Raw genomic sequence first — 27,746 nt, forward strand, 5'->3', positions numbered from 1 at the left:
TTTTTATTCCGCTTTAGGTTTTTCTGTGACTGTGGTGCTGGAACACTGTCTAACCCTTGTACATTAGCTGGTGAGCCTACACATGATACAGATACACTATATGACTCTGCTCCACCTATAGAATCTAATACATTGCAGCACAACTGAATCCTTCCCTAAAGAGAAAGTCCTGCCATTCTAACATCATAAGTTAAAACATTTTTTTGGAAGAAGATTTAAAGTATTTGCCCATGCTACAGGAAGAGACTGTTTTAAAAATGGATACAAGGTCAGTTGACACTATGAAGCTCAAGCTACCAAAAAGAAAGTGGCAATATATTGACTCAGGATCTCAAAGCTGGGTGTTTTAGCATTACTGTGTAAAGACTTTTGGAGGGACAGAAGTGAAATAAGCTGCAATTTTGTATAGATACCAACTTCTGAAAAGCTGGTGTTTTTACAGCTAGCATTGAATGCAGTCCCACTTGCAGTAGTAATCTCCAGTAGACAGCAGCTTTGCGCTGCCTTTACGGACATGGGTACCATTGCTTTTTGTAATATGGTAAAATGTGAGCTAGCACTTCTGCGTTTCTTTTGATTTTTTTAACATGTATTCAGATTGAGAAATATGATTTTAATGCTTTAATCTCATGTAGTTTGTTTTTAATTTCAAGCAAAATCTTATTGTACTTGAATGTGCCCTGTTTTGTTAGCACACCTAGACTTGCTGTAACTGTACTCATGTCCCAGTATGTACGTTCTTTCTATGAAAGAGAAAACACTAATCTTAAATTATATCCAGCAATGTTTCTGGTATCCTTTAAGAAAAGTTAAGACTTATTATTTCCTTCCCTTCCCTGTGCAGCATTCAAAATCACCCCTAGAAAAAGTGAGTGTTTTAATGAGACTTCCTAGGAAGGGATACACTGTAAAACAAAAGTATTCTTGTAACTCAGTTTTGTGAAAGGTAAAAACTACTATGTTTTAAAGTACACTTTAGAAAGTCTCTTCAAAACAGTCCTGTATTTGAACTCTGTTCATAGTTTTCTTTTGAACAGTTTAGACAAAATGCTGGAAATTAATACAATTTCCTGCATTAAGCTGAGACCAGTATATACAGCCCTATACAGTTTCATAGCTCCCCTACCCCTTTATGTGTATTGGTGACAGTGGGTATAAACAGCCTGAAAGTGTATGCATGTACCATAACATCTAGACTTAATATATTGTGGAGTATTCAATAACCATTATGTAGAAGGTAGGTAAGAATTAAAAGGGTTTAATTTCCTAGAAAGAAAATGGAAAAAATGGTCATTTTTTAAAAATAAAGTTTATTAGATCATAATGTTGTCTGAAGTCACCACCTTTGTCAAAAGTCAACACAAAGCTTCCAGTGGTAGTCTATAATTACTTAATCAAAGTCAGCAACTTATGGAGTGCTTCAGCATCTATAGACGACCTTTCACTAGCCAGGCAGACTTCCCTTAAAATAAAAAAATAAAAAAATTTTAAACTCTTTATCAGTGCATCTTCCCTCTCCCTTTAGTTTTTTTCCAGGAAACTTAGTAAGGCCAAATAATGCAGTGAAACTATACCCAAATATACTTACCGAAATAGTCGTAGTGACTGATTCATCTTCTCAAATTCTCTTGCTTTTCTATGTCCCTTTTGAATAACTTCTTCTGGGAGATGAGCAAGTCTTGCTGCATTAAAGCCATAGCTCTTAGGACAAGCTCCTTGAACAAATTTATAAAGGAAGGTAATAGTCTCCTGACTGGGATCCTCACATTCATTTTCTACCATGCATGCCTTAAAGAAAGAATAATACTTTATTAGTTTTGTGGTTGATTCCCTTAAAGTGAACATTTTTTGAATAAACAATTTGGACATACCATATGTCCTAGGCGCACAGCAACGTTCTTAGAATAATCCTCTACTAATGAATGGTAGTGGGTAGAAAACAATGTGCGACACCTTATGGTCTCAGCAAGTTCTTTAACAACTGCACTTGCTATTGCTGTCCCGTCAAATGTGGCAGTACCTCTTCCTGTGGAAGTGAAGTATACATAGACTTTATGTTATACAATTTGGACACCTCAAAGGAATATAAAAATGGGAGGGGTTCTAAAGTATCAGTTAGGATATCCAAAAGTATCCTGGTTTATGGCCCTGTAAGAGAAACTAGCTCCTGGAGGAACAATTTTACGAAAGAATACTGTTTCAGTTCCAAAACTTCCTATTAGTGAGCTGGTAAGTATGTTGGCCCCATTGTTACACTAAGTTTAATAAGGCTAAGAAATTTAAAGCCTTAATGATTAGGATGGCTATTCATCTGTTCTGTGCAATATCGTAATAAATGGGTAAGTGTACAAAATATAATGGGGAAATCAAAAATCTGTCACACTAAACCTTTTATCTCCCAACTATTGGTCTGGCACAGTAAAGCATTCATTCCCTAAAGGTGTTCTTACTCTCACATACCCTTTCAGCTAAGTTTCTGGACAAACAGTTCTTTTCTACTAATAATTTTTTAAAGACGGTCTTCAAATAAAAATTTGGTCTTACCTAATTCATCCACAAGCACCAGAGAATGTGCTGTTGCATGCCTAAGTATGCTGGCGGTTTCACTCAATTCAACAAAAAATGTACTTTCACCTAAAGGGAGGGAAATCAGACAGCAAATGATCATTTTTAAAACCATCTCATGGCTGATACCCCTTTTATGTCATAAAAATCTATCATGAGTAAGTCAGTCTCTGGAGCAAAACTGGCTTTGCATAACAACTTTAAATGGCTCACGGCAATAGACAGATGTTTGTCTTTTATCACTTCCAAGTTTTGTCAAAGCAATGGACAGTTAGGGAGCAAACAACTCACCAGACATTATTCTATCTGAGGCACCAAGTCTAGTAAACACTCTATCAACTGGTGTGAGCCTGCACATTTCCGCAGGGACGTAACAGCCCATCTGGGCCATTACAGCCAACAGGCCAGCCTGTGAACACAGGAAAAAGTTTACTATGCACATAACATACAAAGAAGCCTTACATGTGAGTCAGGTACTCTGGAAAAAACTTCACAGTCCTACTTATTCTACATTGGCTGTTCTTTATACACATCTGCCAAAATGGACAGAAGTTAAGCCTAACTTAGCTTTACAGCATCAGAGCCCTACTACAACAGTCCCATCCCTATCTAGACAGTAAGTAGAACCTGCTTAAGACTACTAACACCCAAATTAAGTGGCACGTTCACAAAAGGGAAGATAAACATGCATCAAAAAAAGACCCATGTCTTCGCAGAAAGCCATCCCCAATAATCACTACTGTTCATTTTGCTTCCCTATCTGAACAAGTCTGCATGAGTTTTTTAGCTACAGATGATAAATGGAGAACTGGGGTCCAAGTGAAAGAGGTTGGCTTATCAGCATGTGCAAGTTCCCAAATTTAGTCCTTAGGACCAAAAATAAACAATGGACAAACTGGCAAAATTTCATTTCCGATGCTTTAAATAAACCTCCCTTCTGAATTCCATCAAGTCAAAGAGCCTCTCCGCCTGAAACTTACCCACTAGTTAACATTAAGATTATATTACCTGTCTTATGAGTGTAGACTTGCCCCCCATATTTGGTCCAGTAACAAGCACACAATAGGCTCTGCCGTCTTCCTGTTGTTCTTCACAGCCTATGAGGATGTCATTAGGAATAAAATCATCCCCAAAAAAAGTCTTTGTGATACAGGGGTGTCGTGATCCTCTAAGCTCTAAGAAAGGTGGATTGTGTTCTCCTGGTAACAGAAGTGCTGGGCGACACATAGGACCATCACCCCCTTGACTGTAGTTAGCAAGGCACAGTAAGACATCTGTCAAAGAAAAGATAAAAAACGCTTCATTTTGGGGCTCTTCTGTTTTTATGTGTTGGGGTGTGTTTTGTTTAAGACAGGGTCTTCTTGCTGTGTAGCCTAGGCTGGCCTTGTGCTTGGAACCATCCCCACCTTAGCCTCCCAGCTTCTGGATTACAGGTACACACCACCAGTCCCAGCTAGGGACTTCCTGACAAGCACAAACCCAACTTCCCTGAGCAGCTTTCCAGAATACATTGCTCTTAGGGGAGGCCATGTGACATCTTTACCATTAATCACCCAATGTGTAACATGCTTTTTCATTTAAAATAACATCACCCTAGGTATCTTACACGACTCTATTATAACATTAGCAGCTGAAAAATAGCTTCACCCAAGGAAGTTAGCCTTTAACATCTACTCCAAAAGATTGTGACAGGAAACAACTTTAATATACAGCAAAGAAATATTTCTTACCTGACAGAATCCTGGGGAATCTGAGAGGTAAGAGTTAGCATACCAGTATTAAACTTGGAATCAAGTTCAAACCATACTGAGGAAGGATTTGTAACTATGTTAAGTACCAGATGCAGCACACACTAAAACTCCATTAGTTAGCTGTGTTCATACTAGAACTTTTTGTTGCAAATATGGGTACTGGGATGGTGGTGGAATAAGCTTGAGGCCCTGAGTTGGACACCAAATACCACCCAAACCCCGCCCCCCCCCAAAAAAAAACAACCACATATACACACAAAGCTCAAGACACATACTGGCCATAATATTTAAAGAAAAAACTAAGGCATGCTATTAGCATGAAAAGGCTACACATACACAGATGTATAGCGCAGCACTGTATAAAGCTTGCTGTAGACCATTAATCCCAGCACTCAGCAGACAGGCAGGAGAATCAACCTGAACCCAGGAGCTCAAGAGAATCCTGGACAACATAAATAAGACCCCTGTCTCAAAATTATTCACAATCAGGCTAGATATGGGGACCACACCTATAATCCCAGCACTTGAGAGGGTGAGGCAGGAGAATCACCACAAGTTAGAAGCCATCACCATCAGCTACATACTGAATTCCAAGCCAGCCTGGACTACATAACAAGACCGTATCTCAAAAAAATGTTTTTTTGGGGGCCAGGGATTTAGCTCAGCAGCATAAACACCTGCCCAGCAAGTGCAAGGTCATGACTTTGATTCCAGTACCAAAAAAAAAAAAAAGTTGTTTAAAAATCAAAGCTTGTCATTTACCAGTCTTTTCTGCAGTGATTCAATACTAAAAATCTAAAAGCAGTAATTAAAGGAATCTTCAAACCAGGAATGGACATCCATAATCCTATGGGGCGGGATGCCAAGGATCGAACTTACTACCTTGTGTGTGCCAGGCAGGCAACTCAGGCCACTAAGCTAATCTCCAACCCAATTTTAGCATTCATGACAGACTTACAAATTTGAACCCTGAGCAACTTTGTGAGACCCTGTGACTCAGAAGATATTTTCAAAGAGCTGGAATATAACTCACTGTGAAGACCCTGAGTTCAATCTCCTACAGTAAGTACTAAGTGAACACCACTTTCACTGCTGTGGGCAACCTTACTTCTGTGCCTGAGGAAGCAAGCACATACGTGCCAATACCTTGGCACCTACTTTGTGGTTTATAGAGACATATCACTAGGTCAGAGTATGTTACTAAGTAGAGCCTTAAGAACAAGCTTGTTAGGGCTTACCCAACACCGCGATGCACTCAACAGCACATTGCCAGTCCTTGTAATTTTTGTCAAAGTTATAGAACAGTCGCCGCATGCAGTCCTTCAGTGACACATCTCTACGTTCCTCAGCATTTATCAGGTTAGCCAACTTCTTCTCAATAGTTTTGGTCCAGTATCGTTTACAGCCCTTTTTGGTAGACTTCAGTTCATATTCTTCTGGTAAATTATGGATGGTGAAATTCTCTGGAATTTCTAACTGGTAACGGTTTCTACCAATCCCCCAGTAGACTATAGTCCTACAGCCAATTCGACTGCGCTGTTTGTCTAGGTACTCTAGGAGGCTCTGTTCATTTTCTCTTATGTCAGCAAGAGCTTGATCATAATCAGAATCAAATCCTGCTTTGGGAGTTATCAGTCCAGTCCTTCGAGCCTTTTCATGGTCAAAGGCTGTATCCCATCGATTCAGTTCTGTAGTCAAATCAGGAAAGCGTCCTTCAGGATTTTTGATCTGAAGAGTAACTACTTGCTTAAGAATTTTAGACTTAAAACCATCAACAACTTCTTCCATAATCTCTATAATTTTACACATTACTTTGAAGCCTTCTAGGGCTGAAAGAAAATCAATGATCTTTTTCTTGCTGTATGTAGTTTCCTCATACATTATAGCTCTACTATCAGGGTGGTTCTGGCTCTTTAGAGGAGAACCAACATTATGAATTTTACTCAATAACCTCTCAAGATCTGGAAGCTTTTTTAGAAGGTCTGTAACTTCAGAGATTTTGTCAGGCACATCCATGAGATCTTCCACTGCATCTAAGCGATCATTGATAGCAAAAGGACTACAGAGTGGGGCACAAAGCCACTGCTTTAGGAGCCGCTTACCAAAGGGAGTATAGCAAGTATCAATCCTCTCTAACAGGGTCCCTTCAGTAGAACCATTGGTCCCATTCAGAAAAATCTCTAAATTGTTTAATGTCACTGCATCTAGCACCATTCGTTGATTGGCTTTAGTAAAAATAGCACCAGGTCTTACACTGACCATGTCAGAATCCAAAGGTATGTATTCTTCAAAATTAGCCATTGATAAAAGCTCCTGATCAATAAGGCATTTTTTGAGGTAGAAGACACAACCACCTAGAGCAGAGAGAGCCAGTTCACTGTTCTCTCCTGGTGTCAACCCAATGGAATCGGACTCTGAGGTCATACCTTTAAGCACCGAGGGTAACATCACCCCAGTGTCCTCATTTAGCTTTTCAGTAAAGTACCCTTCTTCAAGAAGAGTTCGCAAAGTCTTGGCTGCATCCCAAAATTGGGAGCCTGGTATCAGACCTTCCTGAAGAGAAGAGGATAATGTTCCTTTCAGAATTGTCTTAGTTTCCACTGAGAGATTTCCTTTCTCAAACAAGACTTGTACTGGAGGATAGTGTGCCACAAGAGTCCTAAATCTTGAACAATGGCGATCGTCTGAAAACTGACCTATGAAAAACTTTCCCAGTGAAGTGTCAACAAAGCACACACCATATAGTCGAACGTGGCCAGAAGAATCTTCTTTTTCTTTGAGGCTAAGAAGATATTTACTATAGTTCTCAGAAGGGTCACCTTCAAGCACACTATAGGTCTGTGTACCCTTGGTAATGATCCTACAAATCTCTCTCCGCACCACCTTGTCATACTTAGATATATGTGCCATCTTTCTGCACCGTGCCTCCATCATTTCCGGTGTTTCAGTTTGTTCCACTCGTGCTACTTTATAGCCTTTCTGCACAAGGGAATCAGAGTATCGGCCAAATGCTATTTCAGGAAAACCAGAATGGGCCCAGTTGCCTTTCATAAATACCAGCCCCAGTTCACTGACTCCAACAAGAGCATCCATATGGTACAGTTCATAAAATTTCCCTACTTTATAAAAGATGACAAGATCAAAGTTCTGAGACTTAATCTGCCACCACTTCCTCATACCAGGAGTACACGAATTAAGGAAATCTTCAGGCACATAAAGTGTGGATGGATCAAAATCAGGGTGATCAGGGCGCCTCCTGTGCTCATCTCTTCTCTTTTCCTTCTTCAGCCATTCTAAAGTTTCATGATACCAGACAGTCGGGCCACAACTGTCATCACCTCCTCCACTACCTTGGGCTTGAGATTCAGAATTTTGAGGGACAGAGAAAGCACTCGAAGTATTTTTGGTCTCTGATAAAATGCCAGTCGCTCGCTTGGTAACTGAAGGTGTTTCCTTCCTTGAACTATTCTTTTTAAAACCAATCTTTCCAATTCCCATTTTCTTCCGCTTTGGAGCAGCTTTGACAGGGCTGTCCAAGCCTTCGCTCTCACTGTCCCCAGCTCCACTGCTTATCTCATCACTGCTTCCTTCCTCCTTAGTGTCTGGCTTGAATTCCACATCAGAGCCACCAATGTCACTCTCAGAGTCTGACATGACCCTTCTTTTTTTTACTTGACGACTACTTCTCCTAGATCCTTGCATCTTAGGCCGCACTTCTTCTTCACTCTCAATTTCATTATCTTCTTCACTCTTCTCTGATGCATAAGTTGCACCTACCTGCCAGACAAGAAAAGCTTTTTTAAAAACAAGCCACTGGCTCACTGCTGCGCAAGGACCTAGGTCCCACCCCTCACACCACAAAAAAATACGAGTAACAATTTGAAAAGTTGAGAAAGTACTGTGGAGAATGTGTTAGTATGCTGCAACTCGCACACTTCCAGACATGAGGAACTGCTTAGTTTCAGTTCCCCTAATATTAAACCAGTGTGGCACTACAGGATTAAATGCATCCAGGGGAGCTCTAGACTGTAAGGAAGTTAAGACCACTAGCTCGGTCATCATTAATAATCACAGCACGAAGTAACTAAACTTCCCTCACAAGCCTTACGTCTCTTTCTCTAAATTCTCCAGTTTAAGAAAGCATTAACAATCAACCCTGGCTCTAGTGCTTTTTCTTCCACAAACCAACTGCATCATCATCAGCATAGCAGACTGACCTATCATGGACTACATGTATAAAACAGTATTGGGCTAACTGATCTTTCCAGTTATCTATCACTCAGTTATAAATATGATTTATGTCACAATCTCTGATCTCACCTTTAAGATTAAAATACTTGTGTGTTAACTTGCCAATTAGCTCTCATCTATAAGAAAAAAAGGCCATACATAAAATCAAACTACAAAACTATTTTGGACTCAACTTGTTTTAAATGAATTATTTGTTCATTTCTTTAATAGGTTTTAAATGAATGACATTTGAAACCAATTTTATATCTCTAGGTTACCTAGTATCTACTCTAGCTGGGCATGGTGGCACATACCTATAATCCCAGCCCTTGGGAGCCTGAGGCAGGAGGATTGCCACATTCAAGGCCAGCCTGGGCTACATAGAGGGAGCCGGTCTCAAGAAAACCAAAAAACAGCCTGTAATCCCAGCAGCTGGGAGGCTGAGGCAGGATCATTACAAGTTTGAGTAGCCTGAGCTATAAAGTGAGCTCAAGGCCAACCTGAATTGCATAGCACTGTCTCAAAAAAAAAAAAGAAAGAAAAAAATATTGGGGATATAGTTCATGGATGTTCAAGGCCTTGGGTTCACAAAAATCATCATCTATTACCCTACAATCATAAGCATAAGCATAAACTTAGATAACTTCCAAGGCATGCTTACACTCTCATATACAAGCCTATACAGCCTCAACAACCAATCCATGTGTTTACTGTACTACCTAAAACTAATTCTTACCAAACTAGTACTACTACCTTTTACAGCGAATGTCTTACCCTGCCAGCAGGCTTAAGAATGTAAGTTAAAGTACAATAGCTTTGGAATTCAACCAGCCTAACCTAACCTTCAGTCCAAAAGCAAGTGCAGGTACGCACACTACAATTACACATGTGACAGACAAGATTATCACCTTGGTTTATCCCTCTCCCCTGCTGTTTCCCCATCATTCCTAACAGAAATAAAAACTTAAATGCAATGTCCCACCTCCATCTCTTCTTCTGGCTCTGAGGGCTCATCACACACTGCCAACTCCAGTCTTTCAGTCTTGTTTTTATTTAAGGCTTCATCTGCACGTTGCATTGCTCTGAGTATCTCAGGCTTTGAACTATAAAAGTGACCTCCCTTCTGGGCGTCCTTAGATTTTGAACCTAGAAATATATACATATACATATATATATATATATAAAATAAGAGGTAGCCAGATAGCTGGCTTAGTCTATATTTGCCCTAATGATGAAGAATGACAGCAATAAGTACAATTTCTAATGTCCATTATTTTTTATCCTTAGAGACAGATCAGTAAAGCCCACAGGAAAGACTTCTCATGAATAAACTACTAATGAAACCAGAATCACCAATTTTACCTCCCTAAAGTTGTCCTAACGGTTAGGTCACCCCCAACACTTACTTAAGTATCTCTTCTAATGACTTGGGAGCATGGCCCTAAACAGGTATGGCACACCTCATACCTCAAGTAAAGCAGTAATTGTTTTGGGAGCATTTTTGAAAGTTCCTGTCCCAAAGAAGTTAGAGCAGACATTTTAATATAATGAAAAATCTACTGGGGCTTACCATTTAGAGAGGATAACCTAACTCAGACTAAAAAGATTTTTACAAAACAATGGTACCCAATGCAACTTTAAAGGCCTCTGCTTTAAAGAAAGACTCAATTATTTTATATAAAATTCATTTCAAGGGGGCTGGGGATTTAGCTCAGTAGCATAAGCGCCTGCCTTGTAAGCAGGCAGTCTTGAGTTCGATCCCCAGTACCGATAAAAAGGAAAAAAGACAAAAAAAAATTCATTTCAAGCCAAATGTAGAGGCACACACCTATAACCCCAGCATTCTAGGAGGCTGAGTGAGGCAGGATCACAAGTTTGAGCACAAAGGGCAACTTGACAAGACCCGCCCTCAAAATTAAACCAAACAAGGGCAGGTGATGTAGCTCAGCAGAGGCCTTCTGCTCAATTCCTAGGTACCATAATCAGTCAGATGCTTGCTGTTTTTTCATCCAAGCCTCCCAAGATTAACATGCATGTACTGCAACAATTGGGTTTTTTTGTTCATTGCTTTTAAATTAGGTACTGAGGATCAAACATAGAACCTTGTGCACTTGTGAGGCAAGATCTCTAAAACCACAAAGCTTTACCTCTAATTGAGTTTGTTTTTTTGAGAGGGATTTTGGAGACAAGGCTGCTTAGGCTGGCCTTGAACTGGAGATCCTCCACTCAGCCTGTCGAGTAACTGTTATAATTGGAAATTTGAAAACACAAACCAAGGCTAGAGGCACAGCTTAATCACATTGCTCTCACAGTATATTCTCAAGAGGCTTTGGATTCAATCTCCAGCACCAAAATGAAAGGGAGGGAGGGACAAACAGACGGACCAAAAAAAAAAAAAAAAAAAGAAAGAAAGAAACTGTACACAAACATAAATGTAAACATTTTCTTGATCTCTTTCGAGAAAGTTTCTTTAAAAGCTCAAAATTAACTCCTGATTTATCACCTGATGCAATGATTTCATGACAGCATTTTATGTATATCTATCAGAAAATCTTAACTTCCACTAGTCAAAATTATATAGCAGGTCAGTAGACCGAACAAATAGCCCAATTTTTTCCAAACTCTATCGGCTTCTTCAGTCCCCTTACACCCTGCAGGATAAGCACACCAACCAAGAAGTTATGATGCCCAAAGGTTTCTAGGGAACTGATCCTATTCTGTTTCTACAACATGGAACTCAACAACAGTCCTTATGCACTAATTGAGGGTGAGGGTAAAGACAGTTGCCTCTGACCACAACTGTGCATCCTCTGCATGTGATTGTAGACTCAGGGGCACACACACCTTGCCCAAGTGAGGCAAAGGGGCAGGCCTATTGATGTCTGGGGTACAATGAAGATAGCCCTGGGAGGAGAAGGTCGTGGTTCAGAACTCTGTGATGACACTCAACTGAGATGACCTCAAAGTGACGCTTTTGGAGACAAGGAGATGTGCATCTGTGTCACAAGGAATCTCAATGATAACATGCTATGTATCCTGCTCACATAGCTTTGGCTCCTTCAAGATGAGAACAGTTTTAATTTACCCTTCATGTCTGAATTTTGTATTGTGGCTATTAATTCCAATTAAGAGATATTTTCCCTTTAGTTGTTTTAAGTCAAAGGACAGAAAAACTCCATAAAACAAACTAGCTAAATAAAAGCCAACTGTATTTTACTATTTTACCTTTCACAACTGCCACTCTCGCAACTTACTGGAGTCCAGTGCATTTCAAGTGCAGTGCCCGCCCTCTCCCTCCTCCTTCCCATCCACTGCCAAGACTCTTGCTCTTACCTGTGTAGGGTTTTAGCAGCCTTTTGCTAACCCAGCCCCTTGTTGGGCTGTCATCAAAAAACTGTACATGAACCCGAACTGACTTCCCTTTCTCACGGATGCATGTTCCATCAAAGGGGTGGTTGTAAACCAGGCAAGGCCACCAGGGGTAGCCCTCCATCTTGGCCCAGACCAAATCACCTGGTGAGAAGTCACAGGAACTGTTGCCAAAAGGAAATACATAACTTGGTTAATAGCTGGTTAAATTATTCCCAAGACAATTAACTACAAATAATTCTAGGGGAATGTTAAGATTCCTTTGAAATCTTCTGGCATTAAAATTTGAGAATGGAAATTAATAATTTTTCTCATGTCACATGTTAGATGGTCAAGTAACCCGAAATGTAAGGAAACGGATATGATGCCTTTTTTAAATAAAAATTCTAGTATTAAAAGTGAGAAACTTGGGGGCTAGGGATTTAGCTCAGTGGCATAAGCGCCTGCCTTGCAAGTAGGCAGTCGTGAGTTCGATCCCCAGTACCGATAAAAGGAAAAAGACAAAAAAAAAAAAAAAAAAGTGAGAAACTAGGGGCCGAGAGTTTAGCTCGCCTGCACAAACGCCTGCCTGGCAAGCGTGAGGTATTGAGTTCAATCCCCACCCCACCCCCAAAATTACAAAAAGTGAGCAACTATTTCTCAGACTCATTCAAGTTTAAAAATGAAAAACTAGGGGGCTGGAGGTTTAGCTCAGCGGCATAAGCGCCTGTCTTGTAAGCAGGCAGTCGTGAGTTCAATCCCCTGTACCAATAAAAAGGAAAAAGACTTAAAAAAAAAAAAAAAAAAGAACACTAAGCCAGCATTTAGGAGGCTGAGGCAGGAGGATCACAGTTCAAGGCCAGCCTGGGCTATTTAATGAGTTCAAGGCCAGCCTGAACTACATGGTCTCAACAAAACAAAATATCTAAGAAACTGACAGGGTAATGTTCAGCAAGGAAACAGGCATGTTTATTGGATATACTTCCCAAATTAGTGAGCCACACCCACAACTGACATATGTTGTATCAGAAACTGGATCTACCCACAGTATTAACATAAAGCACACTGATTTATATAACTTGCCAATCATATTATCTAATTCAACACATTGCTTAGAATCTCTTTCCAGGTAAACTCCTGTTACAAACTCTTCAAAAGATTCCTCATGTAATACACCACCATCCCCCACAACAAGCTAGTTTTATGAAAAACTTAACAATGCATGTTTGAGACCAAAAAAAAAAAAAAAAAGAGGGCTGGAGATTTAGCTCAGCGGCATAAGCACCTGCCTAGCAAGGAGGCAGTCGTGAGTTCGATCCCTGGTACCGATAAAAACGAAAAAGACAAAAAAAAAATGCATGTTTGATGTATCAAAATTAGTAAATACATATGCCTCAAAAATTCAGTCTTCATAAAAATGGAGTTAGCTACTATAGGGTTTTTTTTTTTGAAAAAGGAAAAATTCTAGCTAACAAACTGAAGAACCCCTAAGTGATAAAGAAGTCATAAATAGCTGACAATCTCTGCTATATACAAGATTTTCTAGGCTTGCTTAAAGGTTTTCACTAAGTAACTGCAAAATTAAGCACATTACGTACAAGAGACAGTTTTTAAAATAACTGAAGCCAAAAAGCCATGCATAGTGGTGCACGTCTGTAATTCCAGCATCAGGCTAAGGCAAAAGAACTGTCAGCCAGAGATACTTAGAGTTCCAAGACAGCCTAAACTACAAGACTACAAAAAAAAAAAAAAAACTACAGCACTAGACATACAGCTCCATAAGTGGTAGAACACCCCCACCTAGGATGTGCAAGGTCCCCGGGTTTGACCCCAGTATTGTAAGACAGACAGACAAAGAAAGAAAAGAAAAGAAAAGAAAAGAAAAGAAAAGAAAAAAGAAAAAGGAGGGGAAGGGAGTACAGAAAGTTTCAGATTACAATATTAAGAGAAAGTCAGGTGTGGTGGTGCATGCCAATGATCCCAACACTCAGGAGGCTGAGACAGGAGGATCAATGGAGCTCAGGGCCAACCTGAGTTACACAGTGAATTACAGAGACCGTCTCAAAAAATAAAAGCAAACAGAACATTAAAAGAGAAACAGGAACGGGATGGTTTCAGCATCCACTGATCTCCGAGGCCTTTACAGTTCAGTTCAGTCTATAGCAACCTGTCCTGGTTTATAAATGCTCCCTCAGGCCCTACGCCATCTTCAAAAGGAAGCTGTGCTACACAACTCCAACCTCTAACCGGCTGTGCTTCCTCCTAGTTTATCCACAAAGGAGACAAAAACAAAGCTGTGACTGCTGTGGAATGCTATGCTCATCAAGCAGGCTTTCTTCACTTAGGTCATTTAGCTACATAGCCATAAAGCCCATCACTTTTATTACCTGAAAAAAGAAGCCAAGTTTTTAGAATTTTCCTTCCTGCTCCTAAATAAGTCACTTTTGCCTATGTTAAGAAACTAGGGCTAGCGATTTAGCTCAGTGGCATAAGCGCCTGCCTGGCAAGCGCAAAGTTGAGTTTGACACCCCGGCACCAATAAATAAATAAATAAATAAATAAATAAAATGCAACTTAACTTTAAAAAAAAAAAAACTAACAGTTCACTGGGTCTGGTGGCACAAACCTGTAATCCCAGCACTCAGTTTTAATTAATGTCATCTGAGCCAAGTTTATATCTCTAGGTTACCTAACATCTATGCTACCTGGGCATGGAGGCATACACCTGTAATCCCAGCACTTGGGGAGACTGAGGCAGATGAACTGCCACATTTAAGGTTAGTCTGGGCTACATAGAGGGAGCTGGTCTCAAAACCAAAAAGCAACTTGTAATCCCAGCACTCGGGAAGCTGAGGCAGGAGGGTTGTTGTGAGTTTGAGAGCAGCCTTGGCTACAAAGTGAGTTCAAGGCCAGCCAGAATTGCATAGTGAGACCCTGCCTCAAAAAGAAAAAAAAGAAAGAAAAAGAAAGGAAAGTAAGAATTCTCAAACTGAAATCTGCAGTAACTCCTTAAAGATTGTCCCAAACTGAGCAAATTTATGTCAATGAACGTGTTCAAACTGTTGGCCAGATTTCGATTCAGAAGAAAACAGTGAGGGCACCCACTGGATCAAGCCTGGCTGCCCTACTTAATGGCAAGTATATTCCTTAGGAAATGGAGATTCCAGTGAAATATGAGGACATTCTTCCCTTATGTACTGAAATTACTCAATGCCTCTAAGATAATCCGTGAGACCAATATGGACTTAAATTCATAGTGTTCTTGGTTTGTCGAATCGAAGCTCTTGCAGTGCAAACTCAGGTACTGAAGGTAGTCTCAAACAGCTATGTCCTTAACTCCAGTATCATCAAGGATTACAAACTCTCAAGAATGAAGTTATTACAGGAGAGACAGACCAGCATGCACACCTTGAGGCTCGGATCATAACTCAGTGTACACCACTAACCTAGCATGCGCAGAGCCCCAACACCCACCTCACCCCCCACTCCAGAAAACTGCACATTTTGCACATCTGAGTTATGCTGCCTAGGTTGAGCTAAGACTACAGATGCTGTACACATGACACTCAGCATCAATATATATCTTGTTATTTACTTTGCAATATTCTACAATACTGAAGACTGAACCCAAGGCCTCTAGCTGAACTACATCTCTAGTCCTTTTTTTAAGTAGGGATCTAAACTGGTCTAAGGTGGGGTCAAACTTTTAATCCTCCTGCCTCAGTCTCCCTCAGTATGTACCGCCATGTCTGCTGCTTGCCCAGCAAAGAATACACACCTTGAAGGTATGCTTCTTAAACCAAATGAATTCTATTTTGCCTGTCATGAGGCAACCAAAATTGTAGGAATCTCAGATGGCACTACAGCTCCCAGAAAAACCTAAGTCTTAAAAACTTCCTTTGTATTGAAGATCTTTTGTTTTCTCTGAACAGGATCTCACTGGCTGGCCTTGAACTTGCAAGCAATTCTCCTGTCTCAACCTCCTTAATGCTACGGTTATATAGTCCTGTGCTATGACACCCAGCCTGTAATAATTCTTTTAATTTCTTTTTTAATTAAAATGATCAGGCCAACTTACCAAACGATGTAGAACAATGTGGAGGCCCTGAGTTCAATGGTGGGGAGAATAAAATACTGGCAGAAACACAACTGTTCAAACAGAAATCTTTGCTTTCCAATTATCGCCTTGCCTTAAAAATAGCCCTTCACAAGAGGCTGGGGATTTAGCTCAGTGGCATAAGCGCCTGCCTTGCAAGCAGGCAGTCGTGAGTTCGATCCCCGGTACCGATAAAAAGGAAAAAGACAAAAAAAAAAAAAAAAATAGCCCTTCACTTAGAAAAATTCACACATAACATGTTTCTCTTCTGTTAAAAAACAGGGTAAACTGGGCAAGACATGCCTGCTTGTAATCCTGCTACTCAGTAGACAGAGGCAGAAAGAGCACAAGTTCAGTTGGGTACCAGCAAAAGGTACCCAACAAGACCGTATCTCAAATTAAAAACAGAAAAAAATTAAAGCCAGATATAGTAGCACATGCCTGTAATCTCAGCATTTGGGAAGATGGGGTAGGAGACTCTCAATGAGTTTCAGGTCCGCCTAAACTACATAGTGAGACCTAGTCTCAAAGAACCAAAACTAAGGCCAGGCATGGCAGTGCACACCTATACTCCCAGCACTTGGGAAGCGGAGGCTGAAGAACCTAGGAAGACAGCTCCAAGCTGAGCCTTGCCTGGGCTACATAGTAAATTCAAGGCTAGCCTGAGCTGCACAGTAAGACCCTCAGAAAACAATAAAAAAGTCAAGGGAAAGGGCCAGAGTATAGCTCAGTGGTAGAATACCTGTGTAGTACACATGAGGCCCTCATTCCCAGTACCACAAACAACATATCACAAAAGGTCTGTGTGCCAGGTGAGGTAAATCAAACCTGTAATCCTAGCACTTAAGACAGGTCGAAGGACTGCAAATTCAAGCCCAGCCTCGGCAATTTATTATAACTAGTCCAACAGTCTCAAAAATAAAAAGTAAAAAGGAACTAGCAATGTAACTCAGTGAAGGTTGTAGGTTACACACAATCCACCAAAGCAAAACAAAGGCTAAGTTTCTTTCTCTTACAATAACTATCATCACAATTAAATGTGATACTCCCTGGAGTAACACTATAAATGATAATAGAAAGTCTCGGGAAAAGTACCTACAACTAGAGCAGATGGGTTTGGTTGTTTTGTTTTTGGTTTGAGACAGGGTCTCACCTACATGGTTCAGCCTGGCCTTTAACTCACTATGTAGCCCATGCTAACCTTAAACTCATGGAGGTCTTCCTGCCTTAGCCTGTGCCTGCTAGAATTACAGATTTACATCGCCATGCCCAGCAATTATCTTTATTTGATTTTGTTTTTTGAGATGAAGTTTTGCTATGCAGTTCAGGCTGGCATCTACCACCACACCCAGCCAGTTACCTTTGAAGCTTTTAAAATTTTTAAAAAACCTGTCAGCCCATCGTGGTGGTACACACCTGCAATCTGGAATCTGAGGCAGAAGATCACCCTAGGTTCAAGGCCAGCCTGTGGTACATAATGACATAGTGAATTCAAGTTCAGCCTAACTACATGAGACCCTGTCTCAAAAAAAAAAAAAAAAAAAACCTATATGCCTCTGTCTATGAATGGAATCAGAAATGTATATGAAAAATGAACTAGCCAAGATTTACTTAGAAGCCAGATTTAGGCAATCACTTTGGCAGCACATACACTAAAATTGGAACCATACAAAGATCAGTATGCCTGGCCTCTGTGCAAAGGTAACAAGCAAATTCACGAAGCACTCCATATTTTTTATAGAATCTCTAGGAAAGTCAGGGTCCTCAGCAACCCACTTGGGACCCCTTCTGTTTCTCATACAGAAGCTTGCTTTCTCTCAATAAATATATTCTGCTCTTAAAAGAAAAAAAACGAAGCCAGATTTAGTTGGCACGAAACCTTGCTCATGGCACAGTTATGATCTTAATGAACTACAGAAAAATAAAGTATTAAGAAGCACGCTTGCCTGAGTGTGGTGATGCACACTTATAATCCCAGCCCTGGAGAAACTGAGGCAGAAAAATCACCATGATTTCAAGGCCAACCTCAACTACAATACATAGCAAGACTCTTGTCTTAAAAAAACAAAAAAGTAAAAGGAAGCAAGCGCCCAGGTTACATGTATGTCCTCTACTTTTCTCTTTAGCCATTTACTGTACTTCAAATTAATTTTCCCAACTCCTCCCTCACTCTCATCTCTCACAATCATGGCCAGTTCCTGATTACCTTGGGTGGGGTGGGCACCTTCTCAAGGCCTCTACCCATTTTCTCCATCCCCAACTACCATCTAAGTCCTCACACCTCATCCAATCTAATTGATGTCCTTAAAGACAACACAACCAGAGGAATTAAAACATTTTAATATTTCTTCTCTGCATTTTACAAATAAAATCTACAGAAGCATTAACCATAAAGAAAAAGATCAATCAACTATTGTAACTCAAAACTTCTGTTCATCAAGATGCCTCAAACTAAATGAGAACTGGAGATGAAAGACAAAATATACATCATACTTAACTGACAACTAAAAAACTCAACACTTTAAAACAAAAAAAATGTATATGATGAGCATTAAAAGATGCTCATTCTGGTTTTCTGTTGAGTTTTGGGTTTTTCTGAGACAAGTTCTCACTTTCTCACTCTACTTCAGCTGGCCTTGAACTCACTATGTAGCCCAGGCTGGCCTCAAACCTATAGGGACTCTCTTGCCTCAAATGCTGGGTACAGGTGCATGAGTGCCACCATGTCCAGCGAAGATGCTCATTTTAAAGCTTTCAATTCTCAGAACAAGCTCAATTTTCCATGGGCCTAATAACTGTTATTCCTGCTAACCTTCTCCAAGACTCCCTCCCCTCATTGTTACACCCAAAATGTGAAGATTCAGACTCTTCCTCAACCAACCTCCCACTCCCATCTCCACCCTAATCTAACTAACCCCACTCACAGGTCCTGGTCTCAGTTTACAGAGAGCCAAACGCCTGCCAAGTGGTGGTGAACTGATGTGCTACAGCAGGCTATTATTATCAAAAGTTCTAAAAAGCTTGCCTTCACTGACCTAGCCTAATCCATACCTTCTTTCCCCAAAATACAGAGCTCACACAATCTGTTTGTACTCTAAAACTGCCTCTTTGCTTGTTTGTTACTGTTTTAACAGGACCTACAAATGCCCAATACTGGAGAGCAACTCAGTACAGGAACTTTCTTTTCTTTTGTCTTTTTTGGGGTACTGGGGATCAAACTCACAACCTCACTTTTTCCAGGCAGCTAAATCCCCAGTTCTTTTTTGTTTTGTTTTTTCAGACAGGGTCTTGCAGTTCAGGTTGGCTTTGAACTCACTATTGTTTGTAGCCCAGGCTGGCTTCAACTCCTGGCAATCTCCTGTCTCCCCTCGAAAGTGCTGGGATTACAGAGAATGTTTGTCAAAAGAAATCTTTAGAAACCTAGTAACAAATGCCCATTTTTTAATACTCACTGTAGAGTTTCTCTCCACAGAACATCTAGTGCACTGGCAGCGAACCTATGGTATATGTGCCGCAGCTGACACGCAGAGCCCTCCTCTGTCCTGTTCTGTTGTCAGCATGGGAGGCCAGTCAGCCCAGCCAAGGTTGGACCCATTACCAGCCCACACACAACAGCAATCACATTAACTGTCCAAAAAAACACACTGAATGCAAACTTTTACCTTTCAGCAAAGTTCTTTATATCACTAAGGTGTTCTTATGTGCGTACTTCAAAACAAAAAATGTTTCCCTAAACTAACACCTCAGTATTCACGTTTAACTGAAAGATTGGCTCTCTACAATACATATGTAGGATTTGGGTTGCAGTATGGGTATGCAGTCTCTACAAAGTTCACCTCTGAAAGATTCACCATTACTAACCCAGTATACAACAATCTTGAAGTCAGACCCTAAGAAGCAAATGCTATTCAGTGTGTAAACAACAGGTAAAGGGAGGACTGCTACCAGTTCGAGGCCAGCCTGGGCTCCTAAGGAGTTCAAGGCCAGCTTAGACTACACAGCAAGACCCTGTCTCAAAAACACAAAAACAATTATGTAATGAACAATCTTTAAAAAAATGGCATTCCTTTTGTTTGGATGCCAGGAATAATCAATTTATGCTCAAGTAAAATTATTACAACACAACATGCATTTCTGTTACTGCAGATGATGGCTGTTTCCCACAAGCAGATTCTGCAAACAAATGTTCTTCAGTGCTGGGGATCCAGTTAGAGCCTTACATGTTAGACAAATACTTTACCACCTATCTACTTCCCTAGCCCACAACTATACATTTAAACTGCCAGAAAGGGTCGCTTACAAGAGTACAACCACAGGGTTAATCACTTGCAGTGGGAGAGGGGAATCTGATTTCGATCCCTGCACACACACACACCCCCACACACACTTAAAACGATGAAAAGACCTGAGAAACCAGGAATGGTAGGAAGGTGAAGCACAGACTCCCAAGTCAAAAGACCAGCCTGAGCAACTTAATGACACCCTGCCTCAAAAAAGGAAAAAAAAACAAAAAAGAAAGTAAAAAGTGGGAAGAAATTAGAGAGAAGGAAGGAAGGAAGGAAAGGCAGGAGCTGCAGCTTGAAGCTCCAGGGCTTTGGTTTCAATCCCCAGTACTACAGGAGAGGCGGGGCTAAGAATTCCTGCAGGACTTTTGGACACTGGGAACCACTAACTAGCTTTCTAGTCATCAGTTATTTTTCCTGGGTTTCTTTCTTACATCTTCATTCGTTCTTAAGATTACCAGTCCATGTTTCGCCTAACAGTTGCTCCTATACAGTAAAAGCGAGCTTTTTAAATGCCTACTGTTGCCCCAGTTCAAGGCCAGTCAAACCCCAGAAGAGCAAAGAATTACCCCAAAAGCTAGGAAGCCACTTCTCGACAGGATTCCCTACAGTTCTGTCCCCTACATCCTTCCCCTGGGCCAAATCAGGGTCCTTTCAAGGTTTACAATCAACTACGGGAGAAAAAAATTCTGTGCCCCACCCGCTTATGGAATCTTGCATTTAAACTACAGTATTTCAAAACTCAGCATTGTTTCACACCAAACGAACTTCCACGTGCCCCAACACAGCTTCTGGCTGTTTTCATCCTGGAGCACCCACACCCACCAGCGCCAGTATCCCGCCAGATCCCAACCTCTTGGCGCTCCACTCCCCACCCCCGCCGCCTCACAACGCTCAGTCTGCCAATCACGCCTCGGGACGCGGCCTGACACGCCCCAGTCCCCTCGCCCATCCGCAGCAAGCTGAACCCCAAGGCAAAGTTCCCGCTCCGCTGGAGTAAAGTCATTCCCCCAGACTTACAGTCCCCAGCCCCGCCCCTGGGCGCCCTAACAGCGCCCCGCTGCCGGGCGCCTTTCCGCTCCCCGCCCCCGTCCCGTCTCCCGCGCCTCCAGCCTCCCCAGCCCCCGCCCGCGCAGAGCGTCCGCACCACCTCCGCGCAGACGCCGCCAGTGCCTCACGCAGCCCGCCTTCGTGAGCCTGATCTGCACCGTGGGCGTCCCTCCACGGGCCCGCACCAGCCCTCTCCGCGCAGTTACCTAGCGGAGGCCGCAGGAGCTGTCGACCGCCGCAGCCCTCCGTTCAGGTTCTTGCCCTCGGGCGGCGACACGGAGGCCGCCGTAGGCTGGGGCCCAGGCCCAGCGTCTCTCCGGGCCGCATCGCCGCCAGAGACAGGGGAGGCCCCGCGGGCCGCGCCGCTGCCGCCTTCGCGCGAGGACCTAGCTGGGCCCTTGTTGGCATTGTTTAACGCCGGAGACTTGGGGAAGAAGCTGTACAGAGTACTCTGTCGCGACATAGCAACAGTCGGCAAAACCCAACCGTTCGGTCGGGCCGAACACCCAAAGACGCCGCATACACCGCGCGCGACTCCTGCTGGCGGGAAACTGGGGGGAGAGAGGGCGCGCCGTCCGAGGACCCAGGCCCAGCGGCCAATGGGGAGGCACAGTGGCTACGTGGGAAAGGAGGGGCTGGCACGGCGGAGCGCTCGTTCTGTAGGCCACGCCCCTGGACGCGCGGCAACGTGCGGGGAGGGGCCAGCGCGCCACAGCGAGTGCTGTGTGGGCCCCGCCCCCGCGTTTGTGGAGATGCAGGCGGGGAGGGGAGAAGAGGAATGACTGGGGGCAGCTGGGAAGGAGCTTCGAATCCGTAGGAAACAGATGGAGGAAGTGAGGGTGTGGTGAGGCGACGTCCGGCCCCTAACCTAAGAAGAGCACCCAAAATTAGTCAACTGTCTACCACGCCTCGCGTACAACTTGAATTCTCCGGGCGTTGCACGTAGTAGGCGCTTGTAAATGCTAAATGCACGCTAAGCTTCAGCGCGTTGTGCGATCTATTAAAAACCCGCATCTGTGGGCTGGGGCAAGCTCAAGGGTGCGCGCCTGCCTAGCATGCACGGTGCCCTGGGCCCCATCCCCAGCATCAAAACAAAAATCTTGGAGGGACACATAGCATTCCTTTCCCAACCACTGAACTAAGCAACAGATTGAATCTTCTCAGTCTCGGAAGATCTGCTTCAGGTTCACTCTTTGTAATCCTTTGGCCCAGGGGTTGGGTTGGGTTGCGTAGAATTGGATTGGGTTTCTTGAGACAGTCTTCTATGTAGTTCAGACTGGCCTAGAACTGTGTAGTCCACACAGATTTCTAATTTGTAGTGTCCTCAACCTCAGCCTCCTGAGTTCTGGGATTACAGGCGTGTACCACCATGCCTTGGCTCCCGGGCGTGGTTTTTTGGTTTCTTTCCTTGTTTTTGAGACAGGGTCTCCTGAAGTAGTTCAGGCTTATCTTAAAGTCAATACGGATGTCCCCAGGCTGGCCTGAAATTCGTAGCTATCCTGTGTCAGCCTCCTAAATGCTGGTACCATGAGTATGCACCACCATGCCCAGCCCCAGATATATTTTAAATAGCAGGATTTTTCAGGGTCGCAACAGAGTTTTAACGGTTGTAAGAGGATGCGAGGATTAAAAGTTCCTATTCAAATTCAAGGAAAAACTTGGAAGGCTGGCCTTTGAATGCTTTTGGTTTTTTTTTTTTTTTTTTTTTTTCTTTCTCCTTTTTATGGGTACCGGGGATCGAACTCACGACTGCCTGCTTGCAAGGCAGGTGGTTATGCCGCTGAGCTAAATCCCCAGCCCCACTGTTTTTGTTTTTTGAGACAGGATCTCAATACATAGTTCAGTCTGGCCTTTGGCTCACTTTGAAGCCAGGCTAGTTTTGAATTTGCAAATGATTCTCCTGCCTCAGCCCTCCTAAATGCCCTTTGAATTATTTTTGGTGCTTAAAACTATTCCAGAAAAACAATACAGTTGCGCAGGCCTATAATCCCAGGGCTCAGGCTGAAGTTGAGCAGGAATAGGCCCTGAGTTTAAGGTTAGGCGAGACTGTGTAGTGAAACCTGGTCTCAGCAACCCTCGTTTGCAAGAAAAAAAAAAAATCTTCCCCAAGGAAAAAACAAAAACCCTCCCAAGAATCCCTGCAGTTTCCAATATAAGGAAATCTTTGAAAAAAGTAACTTTCTGTATTTGTTAACTCATGAATGGTGGTGTTTTTTGATTTGGGGGTGGGTTTGTTTTGTTTTGTTTTTTGGTACCAAGAATTAGACTCATTACCTTGTGCTTGCCAGGCAGGTGCTTATGCTGCTGAGCTGTAGCCCTGGCCCTGATTTCTTTTTTTGAGACAGGGTCTCACTCTGTAGCTCGGGCTGGCTTCAAACTGTTGGCAGTCTTCTTGCCTCTGCCTCCTGAAAGTTGGGATCACAGGCATGTACTAGAGTTTCCTGGCGCAATAGAGAAGCGAAAAGTAAAAAAAAAGAAAGAAAAGAAAAGAACAGGTTTATTGAGGTCGTGGAAAGGAGCACACAACCCATGGTGGTTGGTCTGTCTCCTACGACTGGATACAGAGAGGCAGAGAGTTACATGACCTCTGATCGCAAATGGTGCATGGGGCCGGCATTGATGATGTGTGAGGAAATGATTGGAATTCTCTTTGCACGCAAACAGGGAGGGAGTTGCAATTAGTGCTGAAGAATAAGAAGGACGTAGTAAGCGTTCCCACTTTGGCCTTCTGCCACGTTAGACCACCGCCATAACTACAATAATTTATACTAGAACAAGAACCTTTCAGCATGTACTACCATGCCCAGCCTGGCATAAAGTTTAAAATAACCTTCATATCAACTCCAGAACATGCATGACTTCTTACTGGTCAACTGTCAGTGAAGTCTATGAGAAACATCCAACGGTAGCTTCCAAAATGTGGCCCAAAGTGCAAACCCCTACACACTATGGAAGCAAGATCACAAGGGTTGGATATCTCCCAGTCGGCAAGTGGGACCAAAGTGCCCTTCTTCAGCTACCCCAAAAGTCTGGCCTCTAATGAGGTGGTATACTACATGCTGTTAGGAAATATTTGCAAAAGTATTTTATTTGGAATCAAGAATTTACTTAAATTATGACCATTGTTAAATTCCTATCATCTTGCTTTGAAAACCTGTACTGTTATTGTTTAGGGTTTGTTGTTTGTCTCTTTTGCTTTTTGTTTTTCTTTTCTGTGTCTCCTTTTCTCTTAAATAAAAATAAATATTTAAGAATTATTTCAGTATTCACTTAATTTTATTCTTCAAGTTTGCCAACAGATTTATGAATGTGTGAGTGGGAGGATCTTAGAATGTAAGCAGAATAAACTGCTTGGTTTTATTTTAAAGGGCAAACTTGAGCCGGGGGTTTAGCTCAGCGGCACAAGTGTCTCCTTGGCAAATGTGAGGTCATGAGTTCGATCTCCAGTACAAAAAAGAGGGGGGGGGGCAAACATATTACTGTTCAATAAAAAATAAGACAGACAATCAGTGGGACCTTTAATTAGTGGGGCATAAACCTGGCTCCAGCAGACCCAACACTTACTTTCCGACTGTAGATTTATACTTTAGCTTAGCAGCCAGTTGTGCATCTCAGTACCTTCCGTGAGGGATGCAGGAAGCAATCTATGTGTTTACCCATTTGGTATGGTGATCATAAATGGGGTTCGGACCCACCTTTATGTACCAACTAACTGCTTTGTGTATGTTTACCCAAAAATGACAGAGGGTCCAATAGACCCACACCACTCCAGGATTTATTATCAAAAAATAATTGTTTTGATTTTTCTGGTAAAAATAGCACCGTTTACTACACTGGCACGTGAAAAATCAGATTTGCAAGTTTGGAGGAAGTCAAAAGTGAATCATAAGGTTATTCATGTACGAATGATGAAGATGATCCATTATGGTAAAATACTTGCTTTTATAATACAGTGATGTGGGTAAATGAGGAGGAAGAGGAGGATGACAACTTTGTCACTGGCCAAAGTTCCTGTGACAGTGAAATGGAGCAAGAATCAACTGATATAGGCTGGGGCAGGAGGATCCTTGTGAGTTCGAGACCAGCCTGGGCTACAAGGTAAGTTCAAGGCCAGCCTGAACTGCATAGAGAGACTCTGTCTCAAAAAAAAAAAAAAAAAAAAGAATCAACTGATACACACACCAAGACTGTAGACCTACATGATTCAGATAATAAAAAACACAGCAATATGAGTACATATCTGACTAGTAGAAATATTACAAAACGACCACACAACCAAATGGAGCAGTGCAATGTCAGAACTAGATCCCAAAATGTAATGAAGGTCTTGGGAGGAATGAAATGGATTTGACAGAATAGCATCACTGCCATTCAACGTCAGAAATTATAGCCAATAAAATGCCGTAAGACACTGTGAAATATACAAAAGCCAAAATGCAAGTAAAACGTTCTGTATGCATCAGCAGCCATATTCAAAAACTTATTGATTGCCAGGGATTTACTCTTGGCATAAGCACCCGTCTGGCAAGCATGAGGTTCTAAGTTCAATTCCCGGTACCAAAAGTGCATTTATTATGATACCTCATTAGCTAAATTAAAAGCATTCATAGGTCTGCGGTACTTAGCACAGATTTCTCATGGTGATCTTATGAGGGATGGAAATATAGCTCAGTGGCACAAACACCTGCCTGGCAAGTGCAAGATCCTGAGTTTGATTCCAAGTACAAAGAAAAAAAAAAACTTATGGAAAAGCAGTGGGTCAAACTATGTCATAAAAATGTATCCGCTTGTAGTTGCAAAGACTTAATATACTTGCAGTTTAAACATTTATCCTGGAACTCAGCCGTCAGGTCCTTATCTGTATAGTAATAACCACATGATGTTGGGAACAGACTTGTTGCTCCTGTCTCCCAAACTAATTGGAATGTGACATTCAATAATTGATTTATTGGTTTCCAATTGATGTTAAATGTGCTAACTGCACAAGTTGACTGAGCAGGAACTGTTTATTCCTGTTATGCAGGAATAAACCAAATATTCTAAGTGAAATGTTGCAATTTCAAAACAGAGAATTGCATGGTACAATCTTTGAATTTCAGAAATTCAAACAAATACAACACTGGCCTCATATATGACAAAGAAAAGCAAGCTGGTCCTGCTGATGTGAACACTGCACCACAATGGAAATATTGTCAGGGAAACCTCGACTAAATGGAAGCCTGATTCAGAAATCTTCAACAACAAAATTGAATGTCAAGTAGATGTTGTTGATGAGCTATACAGCAACTATGATGTCACTTGAAAACACAAAGCACTGGCCAATAGTTGTGTTTTACTCAGTCCTAAATATGTGTGGCATAAATAGTTTAATAGTCTACAAAGAAAATAACAAGTGCAAAATATCACAGAACAATTTTCTTTGAGCATTGGGACTGGAGCTCACAAGAGATCATTTACAGCAAAGGAAAAACAAAATGTTTCTGCCCAGGAAACCACACAAAAAAATTGTGGCATACACTGGTAAGTTGACAGGTACATAGGCATGTGCAGCATCATAAAAACCTACTGTGACAACAGAGAAAAAAAGATCTAAACTGTGCCCTACAAACTACAGGAAGCCAGACATAGTGGCACACATCTACAGTCTCAGTACTGGAGAGGCTAATGCAGGAGGATTGCCTTGAGTTTGAGGCCAGTGTGGGCTACATAGTGACTTCAGAGTCAGCCTAAACTACAGCAAGATCCTGTCTCAAAAGAAACCACAAAAAAAAAAAAAAAGAAAGGAAGGAAGGAAAAAAAGGAAAACAAAGCACATGCTATCAGTGTAAGAAATATTTATGTATGGAGAATGCAGTTGCCTTGTGTGAAGACTGCCTTGGGTGTGACAGTTGAAGCAAAGCTTGTTTCTGTGGTAGAGTTCTATTGGTATTTTCACTGTAATGCTTATAGGAATTTATTTCTGATGTTATCGTTTAGGTTTTGTAAGGACGTACACAGCTGAAGTGAAAATGTTGATATCTTCTAAACGCACAATACATGTTAAGAATTTAATAATTTGAGCTGGGGATTTAGCTCAGCAGTGTAAACACTTGCCTTGTAAGCATGTGGTCATGAGTTCAATCCCCAGGACAAAAAAAAAAAAGAATTTAACAATTTATTTTATTGGGTTGGGGATTTAGGTCAGTGGCATAAGCACCTGCCTGGCAAGCCCAAGGCCATCAGTTTGATCCCTGGAACCAAAAAAAAAAAGTTATTTTATTTTCCTGCTAACTACACACTGTATAAAATAACAAGAACCTTCTGACAAAACAGTATGACCTCTGAGATGTCAAGTATCCCCTACAAAAAGCCCAGGGAAGGAAAAGCCACATGCTGTCAGTGTAAGCGGTACGTAGATGTGAAACACGCTGTTGTCATGCGTGC

At 41.8% G+C, this 27,746-nt stretch overlaps 2 protein-coding genes across 4 annotated transcripts in view; one reads left to right on the forward strand and one right to left on the reverse strand.

The window, feature by feature from the left end:
- The window catches only part of Fbxo11 (F-box protein 11), an 81,775-nt gene extending 80,451 nt beyond the window's left edge, over positions 1–1,324 (forward strand). For both annotated transcript variants that reach the window (XM_063229001.1, XM_063229004.1), the window contains exon 23: positions 18–1,324. In XM_063229001.1, coding sequence (XP_063085071.1) covers positions 18–147 — 130 coding nt within the window. In that variant the 3' untranslated portion in view covers positions 148–1,324. The remainder of the gene's footprint in view (positions 1–17) is intronic.
- Msh6 (mutS homolog 6) lies at positions 1,291–21,920 on the reverse strand. Of its 2 annotated transcripts, XM_003473077.5 has the most exons (10): positions 21,530–21,915; positions 11,880–12,079; positions 9,529–9,692; positions 5,555–8,093; positions 3,574–3,839; positions 2,857–2,974; positions 2,545–2,634; positions 1,872–2,026; positions 1,589–1,788; positions 1,291–1,462 (listed from the first exon to the last, which is right to left on the reverse strand). In XM_003473077.5, the coding sequence occupies exons 1-10, from the start codon at positions 21,784–21,786 to the stop codon at positions 1,387–1,389; spliced, it is 4,065 nt and encodes a 1,354-aa protein (XP_003473125.2). In that variant the 5' UTR covers positions 21,787–21,915; the 3' UTR covers positions 1,291–1,386. The 2 variants fall into 2 exon arrangements, with proteins under 2 accessions (XP_003473125.2, XP_063085067.1); XM_063228997.1 differs by lacking the exon at positions 1,291–1,462 and having other exon boundaries at positions 1,611–1,775; positions 21,530–21,920.
- Between the last annotated feature and the right edge of the window lie 5,826 nt (positions 21,921–27,746).

The sequence above is a fragment of the Cavia porcellus genome, unplaced genomic scaffold (genome assembly GCF_034190915.1).
Source record: "Cavia porcellus strain 051 isolate PalLab524CR breed Dunkin Hartley unplaced genomic scaffold, mCavPor4.1 scaffold_1, whole genome shotgun sequence".
NCBI classification, from domain to species: Eukaryota; Metazoa; Chordata; class Mammalia; order Rodentia; family Caviidae; genus Cavia; species Cavia porcellus.

Excerpts from the sequence above, each read along its gene's own strand:
- Msh6 (XM_003473077.5), bottom strand. The coding sequence starts at position 21,786 with ATGTCGCGACAGAGTACTCTGTACAGCTTCTTCCCCAAGTCTCCGGCG. Across the intron at positions 2,027-2,544 it reads GGTGCTTGTGGATGAATTAG|GAAGAGGTACTGCCACATTT; the intron begins GTAAGACCAAAT and ends TCACTTCCACAG. Across the intron at positions 1,463-1,588 it reads CAGTCACTACGACTATTTCG|GGAAGTCTGCCTGGCTAGTG; the intron begins GTAAGTATATTT and ends TTTTATTTTAAG.